Raw genomic sequence first — 13,865 nt, forward strand, 5'->3', positions numbered from 1 at the left:
TCTAAGGTACAAATCTGCCACAACAAGTATTGATAATAATAATAACTAAATTATTAAATTATTTTTTTATAACTTCGGAGAAGCTATGGGGCATCAGATCTTGATGTCGCAGATATAACGTAGGATAATAACATTTTTAGAATCTACGTCTCTAATAGAAATATTATTGTATTCAAGTTGGAGTCGTTTATGGCTATCTATTAAAGAACTCGTGGTCTAATAGATCTCTAAGATAATGTTTATCAATATTTCAGAGTATTATTGTCATTTACACAAAAAAAAACTTCCAATATTAATGTTCAAACTCCACTTTTTAACATCTGTTGTAAATGTAGTTGTATCCGTTACCTTAAATTACCAATTAATACAAAATTCCCTAGAATTTAAAAATTTAAATTTTTTATTTAAAAATTTAAAAAATGGTGCAAATTCGAAAAAATAACATAAAAAACTCGTTTTACAAGGGCATTGGCACACTCGTCCCATAGAAAACTCCCCTACGGCTCGTTTTCTTCACCTGGAACTCGTGCGCCTTACGAGTATAAATCCTGTTCTTTAATATACTATTTATTTGAATTTTTATCGTCCAATGTTAATCCTACTCCTGACTCGAAAATATAGTACTCCGAGATTGGAATGATGCAAGCAGCGTAGCAAAGGAATGCAAAAATGAAATCAGGTGGTGTGCCATGGCATAAGTCCCCTTTAGTTTTCATTCCTAGCTATTTAAATGTTGATCGCTACATTGCCGAAGTGCTGCAGTCGTTGTTTTTTCATATCTCAAAGGGTTAAACAACCATAATTCCCAGCAGGATAACCATCATTCAATAAGAGTGACCACAACATACCTAGAACACGCTAACGTAGCAGTGTTGCCATGGCCTTTTCATTCCCCCGATTTATCATCAATTTATTTGTGTCGGGACATTATGGGAGTTCGGTTGAATAACTTACTGCCGGCCTCAAGAAACTGGAAACAACTTCCACAACGTGATAGAGAAGATATTGAATGACATACACCTCAGGCTGACATAAACAATCCCATTTAAAACATACTTCGTCGAATTAACAAGGAATCGTTAAGAAGCTACTCCAAGAAGTGGTATGAGTTATTTCATTTGCAAATAATAGGTACCATTAAACGTTTGTTTTCCATGTCGAAGGATCAAAATGAATAGTCGTGTAATAAGTAGCACAAACGATTTATTGAGTTTGAAGAACAAGTGCGTTATGTTTCTTGGTTGAGAATTTAAACCGCAGGTACAACCCCTAAACTTAAATAAACTTAAAATTCTTAATTTAGGGAACCAATTCGAGCATTTACAATATTTCCTTAAGAAAACCCTACAAAATTGGCAGTTGAAATGGTAATTATGCATATTAACTAAGATTACGTCTGGACGTTCAAAGTTTTTCTCAGTTTACAACAAATGTTGTAATATGCACATATGCTATCTTCCTAATCACGGCTGTAACGATGTGATATCTTTCTCTTTCCGGTGATAAAATTTCGAAATTTAAAATAAAATAAAATATTTTCTTCCACATAAGAGAAAAAATAAATTAATGAGATTAATAAATATTTCTGATTAATTCAAATAAAACATTTATGACTGAAAATATTACTGCAAATTACGGCAACCCAATTTTATTATTTTTTTGATTACATTTAATTGGAATTTGTTCTCGTGTAATTTACACACCGGCTTCATCTCGTATCCAGATTCTGAAAGCAGCTGTTCTTGTAAATCCAGAAGGATACCCAGACTCACAAGTGTCACCACCGATGAAACTAAGAAGACCAACGTGTACAGGATCAGTCTCAACATCAAGGACTAGTGGCGCTCCACCGTCACCCTAAAATCTCACAACTGCATTCAAATCAAAAGTTTTATTACAAACTTACATAGCAAGCGTTCTGCACAGTAGCCATTTCTGATTCTGCACAAACAATAGAATCCAGAATAGTATTTCCGTAAATTGCTATACATTCGCTGTTGCGAATAGTTACTAGATCCGCATAAAGCAAAAATTGGCTTTCATCACCGTCTAAAAACAAAATAACAGGATTTGATATTTAATAATTACAACAAGAATTTTAATTACCGCTAACTGTTGCGCCCCATCCACTTATTGTAACATCGAGTCCGTCTTCAAGAAGGTTATCTGCAAGAGCTATTGGGGCTAGATATCCTATTGACAAAAATTCCAATAAATATTAGATGTTAATTTATTTGAAACATTAAACTTCATACGTACGAGTAAAAGTGAGTGGTGACCTTAGTTGAACAAGACCAATATCGTTTAGAAAATTATCGTGATCGTAATCCTTGTGAACTATAAGGTCAGATGACTGAACCACCGCACCAGAGCCATTCAAATCTACAATTCCTGCCAGAACGGTTACAGCACCGACTCTTAAAATTATAAGTCAATTAACAACCTCTATATTGTGTGGATGTGTTATTATTATTACCCATCAATACATTGGGCAGCGGTGAGAATCCATTCTTCGCTTATTATGCTACCACTGCAAACAAAATACGAACCAATGAATAGTGCTGCTTGCCAAGGAAACTGAGCTAAGCCCGCTTGATCGCCATTGATAATTCTAGAATCTAAGACACCTTTTAGATGAAATGATTTGGATAAAATAAAACTTACCTATGTCCTTTACAGAGACCTTTTTCAATGGATTTTTCTGCAAGGGCGTAGACCACACTAGCACAAAGCACAGACAAAAAATGGCGATATGTTTCATTTTGGAACTGATGTAGACTTGTTTACTGTCTTTTATACTTTTGTTGCAAGTGCGTGATGTCATATTCTTTACGATAAATAATACATAAACAAATCACTCCAAATCTCCAAATTTAATCAATTAAATTTAATCAATTTAATTAACAAAACTTCCACTACTGAACTTTATGCCCTGTATCTGAAGAGAACGAAACAAACTGATGAAGAGAGATTAACATTTTGGAAATATTTGAACAAGCTTCAAAATTATGCGCAATCCAGTACTTTTCTAGCATATTCTTATTTGCTATTTATTGTTTCGCAAACAATGATAAATGGTGCGATTCTGTTTTAAAATTTACCAATATTGCTATATAACAAGGTTGTAGTTGTTATGATATCAAGCTGTTGATTAGTTGGATCTATGCAAAATCAATGTTGTTCAATAACAATATTGCTAAACTTTGAAACAGAATCGCACTGATTATAAGATATGCATCTCTGATCAAATGTTTTCTTCGAGCAAATACCTACTTAAAAGCGACGACTTAATTTTCATACTCGAAAATTGTGACCTTAGAGATTTAACTTAATTAATTTTTTCTACTTTGGTATCATAAATGAGTCTTTGTGAAATTAAAAGTAGTGTCACAAAAGAACTTTTTGTGAAATTGTTTTTGTTTTTTTTATACGTATTGCGTTGGTATTGCTGTAATAGCACGTTGGCCGGCGGCGGCATCCGACATCTCTAGCAAGCTCCTGTTAACATTTGATATTTGACATAAATTTCACAGAAATGCCACACAAAAGTCCCTAGAAAAAATAGTATATTACACTCGTTTTATAAGATGCACTGTGACACTCGTTCTGTTGGAGCACTCCTCACTGCGTCAACCAACGCATGTCACAATCGAGCCTCTTATAAAACTCGTATAATAATATACTATTGTGACTGTTGTTTTAAATTGCTATTTTGTTTACCTAGCTTTACTACTATTGCATTTGGCTAGAAAAAAAAACAGAATGTGTCGTAAAGACGCACGAGAGAAGTGAAACTTTTGTATTACAGGGAAACATTGTAATTATTCATCAATCACTTTTAAATAGCATATTCACAACAAAATTGTATATTTTAATGAAGAAAATAAATTATAAACAACGATAACACTTAACAATATCGAAATGCGTAACTCATTGTTCATTTTTAAGCCTCCAAATTAAAGAGAGGACATTATCGATAAATGCCGTGAGTGTGACAAAGACAGAAGAATACACAATTTTAAGGGATGTTTGTATCGTGTCAAGCAGATTAATTTACATTTAAGTGAGATGGAAATATTGGCGCAACCGTTGTGCGAGACACTACTCCCACTCGACCCGACAGTGTTTACCCCCACCACTTTTCGTCACACAAAAAGGTTGCCCTCCCATAAAGAGTTTCACTTCAAAAAAGCTAATTCAAAAAAATCTCTCAGTTGGGACGATATCTCCGATGGGCAGTAAGAATACATACATATTTACAAAATAATATTTTCCGTTGACCGCTTGTTAATTTCAATATTAATGAATTATTTTGTCTAAAATATAGTGTATTACCTCATTAATACACTATTTTTCATTAATCAACGATTCTTGCGATTTTGACGTTTTGATGATATTTTGATGTATAAACAACCTCGAACATGCATTGTTTGCACTTACCAACACTGCAGGAGGTAGTGCAGCAGGGTTTTCTATATTTTATAGCTCCATAACTGCACAATTACGAATTCACTTTTTCAAAAGCCGACCTTTTCGGTTATAATTCGCATGTCATATTTTTCAAAGGTAACTAGGTTTTCTTAGCAACCGTGATTTTTACGTGAAATTGAATGTAAATGGAGTTGACGTCTTCTGACATTCTTTGTGGAAAAGTGAATAGAAAGTGATGAAAAATTTAAAAATAGTCTACCCTGAGGACACAAACAAAATGAAGGTATTTTATAAGGTCTCATCTTTATCGAAAAAGATGAAATTGGTTTTGATTTGGCTTTAATTTGAAATTTTGTCACAAAAAAAAAGTTTGCGGTCAACGAAAAAATTTTGTAATCAACTCATTTGTTAATGGGCAATTAATAATCTCAACTATTAAAGGCACTCACTCGCTGCACTCGTTCGTGCTTTAAACAGTTTCGATTATTAATCGCCTTCATTAACAAACTAGTTTATTAAATTTTTCGTATCCCACCTCCACCCGGCGGCACGGCAATTTTGCCGGAGTACATACACTATTACGGATAATACTATCAAGTAATAGTGCAGTGCTTATCAACATAATTACCGGCGTCTCGCCTCCACATTTTGACTTTTTTGTGTTTTATGTTCTGTGTCAATGTTAAGGAATTTCCTCACGATGTGACATGAGTATAATAATATACCTTTTTGAATTTCAACCACCAATGTGTTCTCTAAGTCCAAAATTTTTAAATTTTTAAAAAGAGATTGCGGTACTATTCCTGTTGCTGAAATTATAAATAGTAAAATCGAAATAAAAAAATAAATAAATTTAAATAACTATTGTTACATTGTGTTACATTGTTACAATAAAAAAATTCTCTAAACCAGTTTCCCAAATTTTGTAAATTTATCATTATCATTTAAATAATGAATTCGAACTGACCCTACTTTTTGTTGTGTTACTTATTCCTATACAGTGTGAACATAAAGTTTGGAACAAAATTCATACTAGCGTTATGATAGGTCGATTTTATTTCGAAAAGTGCCATCCCATGACGTGCAATTTGTTTAAATAACGTCATTAGTTTTTGCGCAATGACGTAATCACCAATTTTTTTACATGGCAACCCCCGTTTTTTTATTTTCTTTCTAATAGATTTTCTTACTACCTAAGAGATGAATGAAAAAAATTGGTACCTACCTTACATAACAATTTTTTTGGAAACATGCCATTTTTTTTTTATTCATTCGCAAGCGAGTAGAAATGTTCTTGTGCTAGCGGCTGCACGAAAAGACATTGAGTACAGCAAACAATAAATTAATCAGAAACGCAAAAAAGCTCTTAGTTGTGCCCTGAACATTGTGTACGTAAAAAAAGTTGTGTGCTTCAATAATATTTTTCTATTTTGCACCTTTAATTTAAAATTTCAAATAGGGGCAAAAAAAAACGTATCGCCATTTTTTATCTATGCTTTTAAAACACTCGTTTTATAAGCCATTTTGTCGCACTGTTTGCTTCATAGCACTTCTCGCACTTGTTTGCTTCATAGCACTTCTCGCTGCGCTCCTCGTGCTCAAAAAAAACCCGTGCGACAAAATGGTGTCTTATAAAACTCGCATAATAAATTATGATTTTCTATTTTGCACCCTTAACACAGTCATTATAATATCTCTTTGATACCGGTTTCAGGAACATTTACTAAATTTTTAATATCGTCAGTGACTCACAGTGAGTAGTTGCTACGTGATCACTGCACTTCACGGCACTTTAAATTCAAAACTTGCAATTGTTCGTCTAGTTACCGGCGTTAGTCGTTACCAACCCTTATATTTGCCAAATATAATTTTCCTAGCAATATGTTTTGAACTTTTTTTAAATTTAAAATTTAAAATAGGGGCAAAATAGAAAAAATATTGTATTACACTCGTTTTATAAGCCTTTTTGTCGCACTTGTTTGTTTATAGCACTTCTTGCTGCGCTCGTCGTGCTCTAAAAAACGCATGCGACAAAATAATGGTGTCTTATAAAACTTGTATAATAAATTACTATCGTGTAAAATAGTATATTATGATACAAGTTTATAAGGAAGCCTTTAAAGCACGCGCGACGAGTTTAAGAGCACGACGCGTAGCGGAGTGCTTTTAACGTCGCAAGTGCTTTAAAGGCCCTTATAAACGTTTATCATACGCTATTTTTTATTATACCTGCACTAAAATTATAACAAAAAAAAGCAAATTGAAATACCTTTTCCGAGGTAATCTGTGTCATTAATCGTTGATATAGAAATGGTCAATTGTTGCTATCATAAATCGTGTATCAATGTCTATTTATCATTGTTCAAAATTTAGGTGAATTTGTTGTTACTATTGCGGCAAAATACTTTGGTCGTCAGTTTTTGACACTTCAAATGTAAATCAAGTATTAATGTCAATATACATGACAATTTCAAATTATTCTTGTCAAAAATATGGTACCTTCAGTTTTTGATAAATATAGAATCGTCTTACTTGCTTCTGAAGGTTGTCTAAACCGCGACCATGTTGATCTTTTGCTTTTGAACCCTGCCTCCGCAGCTGGGATTTCCCCACCCGTATGACACTGATAGATTAAAATAATTTTGACAGTAGTAAAAAATAAGGTTAAACATCCTAAAGTTTGCTTTACAATTGAATGTCATTTATGTCACATTGACGACCAAAGTATTTTGGCCGCGATAGTACCTAAGCAACCCTTAAAGCTTTAGTGTTTTAAAGGCCCTTTTTCGCACGCATTTTAGTGTCAAAAACAGTGATTATGATTCAGGTATAATAAAAAAAAATGGAAATTCGCCGGTGTAAAAACGGATTCAAAACAGCGATCTCTGTAATCGTTACCACATATTGAAAGTACAAATGAGCAAGTTCAACGACAAAATTTCGATTCGGAACGTTTTTACTTGATTTTTGAATTTTGCCAATATAAAAACCTATTTACAGAAAAGTTGGTACCTTAAAACAGCGATTTCTGTAATTGTTGCCACATTTTAATTACAAATGAGGAAGTTCAACGCGAAAATTTCGGATCGTAGCGTTTTTACAGTGGTTTTTGAAATTTGTGGGTGAAAAATGGATTTGGAGAAAAGTTGCCGCCTGAAAACAGCGATTTCTGTAATTGTTCCCACATACTAAATACAAATGAGCAAGTTCAACGACAAAATTTTGAATCGGATCGTTTTTACAGTGATTTTTTTAAATTCCATTCATGTTTCATTTAAAATTGAAAGATATTCTATATAATCCATGTGTACACAACGATTAATTGTTGTCTTAGCGTATTAAAAAATGTAGAAGCACAATTTACTAATACTTTATTTAAACACACAATAAATTAACTCGATATTTTCCATAAAGCACGTGTTGTATGCGCAGACCAATGGTACGATGGCGTGCCGCCAGACGGGGCCACCCGTTGACATTGACCATGGCCAGCTCCATTAATAGTTATTTGGATCACAAGTCCAGAAAATGATATTTTGCGAGTGTGAGTGATATTACATAGCCGAGGCGAAGCAACACGAGCACTCGCAAAACATTTTCTGGACGTGTAATCCATAAAATTTTTCATGCCGACAAATTTAAATCATTTTTAAAAAGTAAAAAGTTTTTTTCACAAGCGGAATCGAACCCGCGACCCTCGCGTCCCTGAGCCGAAACGGAGTCCGTTGGCTATATTCAATGCTGCCTGCCCATTCTCTAGCGAATTTTTCGTCAAGGTCACTTTTGTAAGTACTAGGCCGGGAATTTTACGTTCCCGGCGGATTTTGAATCATGCAAAATGGTCCATAACGGCTGGCGGCATAAAAACCTATTGTTCGTGACTAGGACCGTAATGAGGTGCTGGTATTTGTGATTTTGTCTAAATTGTTCGAAGGACCTGATGATTAAAACTCAATGTTTTAATTTTAACAATATATATTCCAACAACAATGAAAGTGGACCGAACTGTCCGCTGGTTAATACAGAAGTCGTTGTCTTTGAATGTTTGTCTAGCGAGGTAAGCTACCTGGAGGGTAGTGCCCACCCTTGAGGGACCAAACTACCTGCAGATGCACCAACACCTATGATAGGTTTAATGGAGCTGGCCATGCATGGACTAGCCTATAGACAATAATTAAACGATCAAAAGAACTTACCTGAAGTTCGATCGTAATTATATTAGGCATCCATTCCGAAGATATCACCTGTTTACCACGTAGTTCGGTATCCGAGCTCCTACGTCACAAGTTTTAAAGAGCTAAACCGAAATCCCCACTTCTCCTCTCCTGGTGCACTCCCGCTCGCCTGGGGTCCCGCTATTCATTCGGTTTAACCCGGACAGTTTTATTTGCATGGGGAGGGACGGGAGGGTGGTGATATCTTCGGAATGGATGCCTAATATAATTACGATCGAACTTCAGGTAAGTTCTTTTGATCGTTTAATTATATAACGGCATCCATTCCTTCAGATATCACCTGTTTACCACGTAGATGTTTAGAGATTCTGATGCAAAATGAAACTTTAATGTTGGTAACCATTTAAACTACATAGTAACCATAATAAGAAAAAATTAAGTACCAGGCTCAAGTCGCAGAACTTAAGATTTTGGTAACATATTGTCCCGGCTCGACCACCGGGCGATTGTAAAACCGAGCAAATGTTTCGGAATTGGGACTCCATCCGGCACACTGTTTGATCTGGTCTATGGAGATTCCGAGACGATGTGCTGACGATGTGGAAGCATGCCTGGTGGAGTGTGGCTTAAATTGAGCGACGTCGACACCAGCCATTTGAAGCGTGTCTTTTACCCATCGGCTGATGGTTTGTTTTGACGCTGCAGAGTGAGGTTTGGTAGTAGTAAGGAAGAGAAAATCTTCATCTTGCCGCATAGATGCGGTCATGTTTACGTAATGTAGAATCGTAGTCGCCACGCAGAGTTTGGGTTTCTCTTGGAAATATGGGATTGATAATACTGGCTGATTTTTCTTAATGCCTGATGTTTTCAGCCAGTCTTTAATAAAGATGCGTAGGCCGGATGTGCTTTGTTGGAGGCCAGATAATCTGATTAAGGAAATCGTTTGTAGACGTTGTCCTGTGGCAAGGACTAGCAAGGTGGTCAGTTTTTTAGACAACGTCTTTAAATTGGGCGTATCCATTTGCTCCAAGAACCGCAATACAGGAGAGGGGTCCCAAGTTACTGTATAGCGTGGAGCAGGAGGTCGAATTCGCGACACCCCTTTTAAAAATCTACTGAGCACAGGGTCCGCTCCGATGTTTCCAGGAAGAAGAAGAGAAAGGGTCGCTCTGTGAGAACCAAAGGTTCCGTATTTGTGACTACCACTGTCTAACAGTTCTTGAAGGAACAAGATGACGTCCTCTGGTTTCGCCTGTTGAAACCAAGTCAAGTTAGAAGGCTAACGGTCAGATCTACGCTTTGAGAGCATTCCTCAAATGTTTCACCTATAATGAAAAAGTCGTCCAAATAATTAACGCAAACTACCCCCTTTTTCCTGAGAGCATGCGTAACGGGTTTCATAATTTTGGTAAAAGTATATGGGGCCGATGACAGGCCAAATGGGAGGCAATTAAACTCGAACAGTTGATTCTCGAGGCTGAATCTTAGATATTTTCTATCCTTACCAGAAAATACGCATCTTTGAGGTCTATTGACGCCGCAAAACAATTTTTTGTTACTAATCGCTGTGCCGTGCGAATGTCTTCCATTTTGAAATGCGGCGCTGCGATACATTTGTTTAAGTGCTTAAGGTTTAGAATGAACCGCTTTTGACCATTTGGTTTATCGGCCAAAAATACCTGTGACAAATATTGGCCTGGTCTTGGTGAACACGGGGACATTGCGCCGATTATTAAAAGTTCCTGCACCGCTTTTGACATAGACTCGCAGTCTTTCGCTGCCGGAGCCTGCGCTTGTAATGGTGTTTTTGTAAATGGCAGTTTATGGCCTTTCACGCAGCTCAAGACCCAAGGGTTAGAGGTGAGTTGGCGCCATTTGGGATAAAACGATTTGAGTCTGCCGGCGTAGGAAGAATTCTTTACCTGCGTTAATGTCGATGACGGTAACGCCTCTCCTTGGACTCTTTGGTTGCATACGATTTCGGGGTTTGCCCTTTGTAGCATCTCGTCTCCCCCCGACGGACCGGGCGCTGCCTGTTTAACGATCTACTTCCCTGGAAAGTTGTCCCCCCTCCCTTTTTTGGCTGCGGATTTTTGATGGACGGTGCATAGGTAGCTTTAATGCTGGAACTGGCGGCTTGAAGAGTTTTGGCGTCTTTAATTTTTTCGGGAAGGTCGGCGCCAAACAGGTACCCAGTAGGTACTGTTTTTTCCAGTACGGCCTTGATTTCTTTGTTTACCAAAGGGAAGATAAGAGACCGTCTCAAGGTTGTGAGCGTATAAAATAAGTGTGTTAAAAGCCGGCCGCTATCGCCTAAAAATTGTAACATTGACTCCTTCAGTTCCGTGGAACCGTTCTGCTGAGTTATGTCGAGCATACGAGTAATTGCTTGCCCCAACGCCGATGAAGCAGTCGTTAATTGCTTCTGCGAACTGCACAATGTTTGGTCGCGATTTTTATTGCCTCCCGACATGACCTGTGCGACCATCTCGTTGATTTCCGGAGGTTCGAGTTGTTCGCAATTGATTGGCCTTTTGTATTTTTCCGTTAAGCGGGAAAGCTCATCGGAAGCTAGACCTTGAACCAAACTATTTTGCCAAATAGATGCTAACTGGGCGTGGAGCGTAACGTCGGGGCCGTTTACATTTGCGGGGGTTCCCCCCAGTAACAAAAGGACGTTATCGCGCAAATCATCCACCGCATGAAGGCTTAGGATGTCATCGGTCTCGCTGGGCGCCTCTACACCCTGTAGGCTAGACGCAGAGGTCTGGGGCCCCAGATAGTGTTGTGGCGACGCTAAGCCGCTCGAGCTGTAGACATCACGACGATCAGCAGATGACGGACCGTGCAGGTCTCGTATTTCGCAGTAAGAGTGTTGCCTTTAGCGACCGGTACTAACAGCGCGGGGCTTGCGTCCCGCCGCTGTTCGGCGGTGCCGAGAGGGACTGTGGCTACGATCCCGGGACGGTGTGCGAGAAGCCGAGGTCCTGGAGTACGAGTCCCTTTTGCGAGTGCGACGGTGACAAGACCCCGACCGGTCCCTACTTCGACTCCGGGGAACGTGACGGTCCAGTCGGTGTTCCAGTTCAGCGATACGCTGGAGGAGTTTTCGTTTTCCGCCCATTGCTAGAACGCTGTAAGTAAATAACGTAGGCCTTGATGGCCCGTTACTTGTACCTACCAGAGTGCGAACGATGTGACGTTGTAACGCAGTGAAGCACAAGAAACCGAATGAATAGCGGGACCCCAGGCGAGAGGGAGTGCACCAGGAGAGGAGAAGTGGGGGTTACGGTTTAGCTCTTTAAAACTTGTGACGTAGGAGCTCGGATACCAAACTACGTGGTAAACAGGTGATATCTGAAGGAATGGATGCCGTTATATAAATACCGTCTTCCAAGTTTAGTTAACAAAAGTAATTTCCGTGATTAGCAAAACCTCCCTACCTATTTATAATATTTTTTCAGTTGTACAATCCAAGTTCAGATTTGACTCATGACAGCTGTAATGACGTCATACGTTTCTCATTCTTTTGATACAATTTCTCTATTTGAAGATATGTTAATTTATTTAAATTTAAAAAAAATAAGTTGGCTTATGGACATGGACATATTTTTTTTAATTTGATACGTAGCTTTTAACGAGTCCTAAGTACACAAATTTCAAGGTTCTAGCGTAAACCATTTTAGCAGGACAGAGAAAAATAATTGTGGATTTCATTGTTTGTGCAGAATCAGGAACGGGTATCGTGAAGAACCTTTTTGATTTGAATGCTGTTTTGGTATTTCAGGGTGACGGTGGGGTGCCATTAGTGGTTAATGCTGGCACCAATCCTGTACAAGTTGGTCTTGTTAGTTTTATCAGCACCGACGTTTGTGAATCTGAACATCCTGCTTCGTTTACAAGAATCGCTTCTTTCAGAAACTGGATACGAGGTGAAACCGGTCTATAGATTACACGAGAACAAACCACAATTAATTTTAATGAAAAATATAAGAAAGTTTTATTGTAATATTGTACATTGTAGGACACTGTACTCTGTATTGCACTGTACGTGTGAAAACAAAATGGAAAAATGGATTTGCACGCGTTAATTATTTGTAAAGTATGTTTATACAGGGTTGTGATTATGTATGGAACCTTTCGTCCTTTGCTGTACATTCACTGTTGCGAATAGTTAGTAGATCCACGTAACTCAAAAATGTGCTCGTAGTAGCGACTAAGGTAAAAATAACAACTTTTGATTTAACAATGACAAGAATTTTTTTTATTACTGTCTCCTGTTGCGCCCCATTCAGTCAATGTAACATTGACTCCATCTTCAAGAGTAAGAGTTATTGCGGATATGTGGCCTGTTGACAAAAATTACAATTGATAATAAATGTTAATTTGTTTGCAACATTAAATTCCCTACGTACTCGTACCATTAAAGTGTCATTAGTTTAATAAGATCATTGCTAGTATAATCCCTGTGAATGATAAGTTTAGAAGATTGTGCCAACACACCAGAGGATGTATCTACCCCTTCTGCCCTAACGGTTACAGAGCCTATACTTAAAATTACAATGGAATAAGTATATTTCATGGACAAGTTATTACTTGGGGAGAGGTGAGAATCCATTCTTCGCTTATTATGCTACCACTACAGTAATGGATACCGGCCCCAACAATAATACATAGAGATGCCTGCCAAGAAAACTGTCCTTCGCACGCTCTAAAACCATTAATAATTCTAGGATCTAAGACAGGCTTTTTTAGTTACTTAATTTGGTAAAAGAAACTTATCTATGTCCTTTGCATTTATCTTCTCCAATGGGCTTTTCTGCAAGGACGTAGCCCACACTAGCACAAAGCATACACAAAAAATGGCGATACGTTTCATTCTGGAACTGATGTAAACTTGTTTGCTGGTGATGTTTTACACGTTTGTTGCAAGTGTGTGATATCATATTTTTTTACGATAAACAGGAAATAAATAAGTCCTACGAGTAGGTACACTCAAAATTTGAGAAATAAATGATAAATTTGATTAATTTAATTAACAAATGTTTCGCTTCTGAAATACCCTGTATGATTCATATCTGAAGAGAACGACATGAACTGATGAAGAGAGATTAACATTTTGGAAATCTTAGAATAGGCTCCAAAATTATGTACAATCCGGTACTTTTTTACCATAGTTTTTTCTGCTATTTTGGGTTTCGCAAATAACGATAAATCGGATCTCTGATTGTGTGTCTCCAGGGCACTTATATCAACCGA

The 13,865-nt window shown here is 37.4% G+C and overlaps 1 protein-coding gene and 1 long non-coding RNA gene across 3 annotated transcripts in view; one reads left to right on the plus strand and one right to left on the minus strand.

The window, feature by feature from the left end:
* The window catches only part of LOC138123103 (uncharacterized), a 211,576-nt gene that overhangs the window by 147,338 nt on the left and 50,373 nt on the right, over window positions 1–13,865 (plus strand). The gene's annotated exons all lie outside the window — the stretch shown is intronic.
* LOC138124666 (brachyurin-like) lies at window positions 1,633–2,839 on the minus strand. Its single transcript, XM_069039784.1, has 6 exons — window positions 2,665–2,839; window positions 2,477–2,618; window positions 2,260–2,417; window positions 2,107–2,193; window positions 1,907–2,049; window positions 1,633–1,857 (listed from the first exon to the last, which is right to left on the minus strand). Exons 1-6 carry the CDS (start codon window positions 2,822–2,824, stop codon window positions 1,696–1,698), a joined length of 852 nt encoding a protein of 283 aa, XP_068895885.1. The 5' UTR covers window positions 2,825–2,839; the 3' UTR covers window positions 1,633–1,695.

The sequence above is a fragment of the Tenebrio molitor genome, chromosome 2 (genome assembly GCF_963966145.1).
Source record: "Tenebrio molitor chromosome 2, icTenMoli1.1, whole genome shotgun sequence".
NCBI lineage: Eukaryota > Metazoa > Arthropoda > Insecta > Coleoptera > Tenebrionidae > Tenebrio > Tenebrio molitor.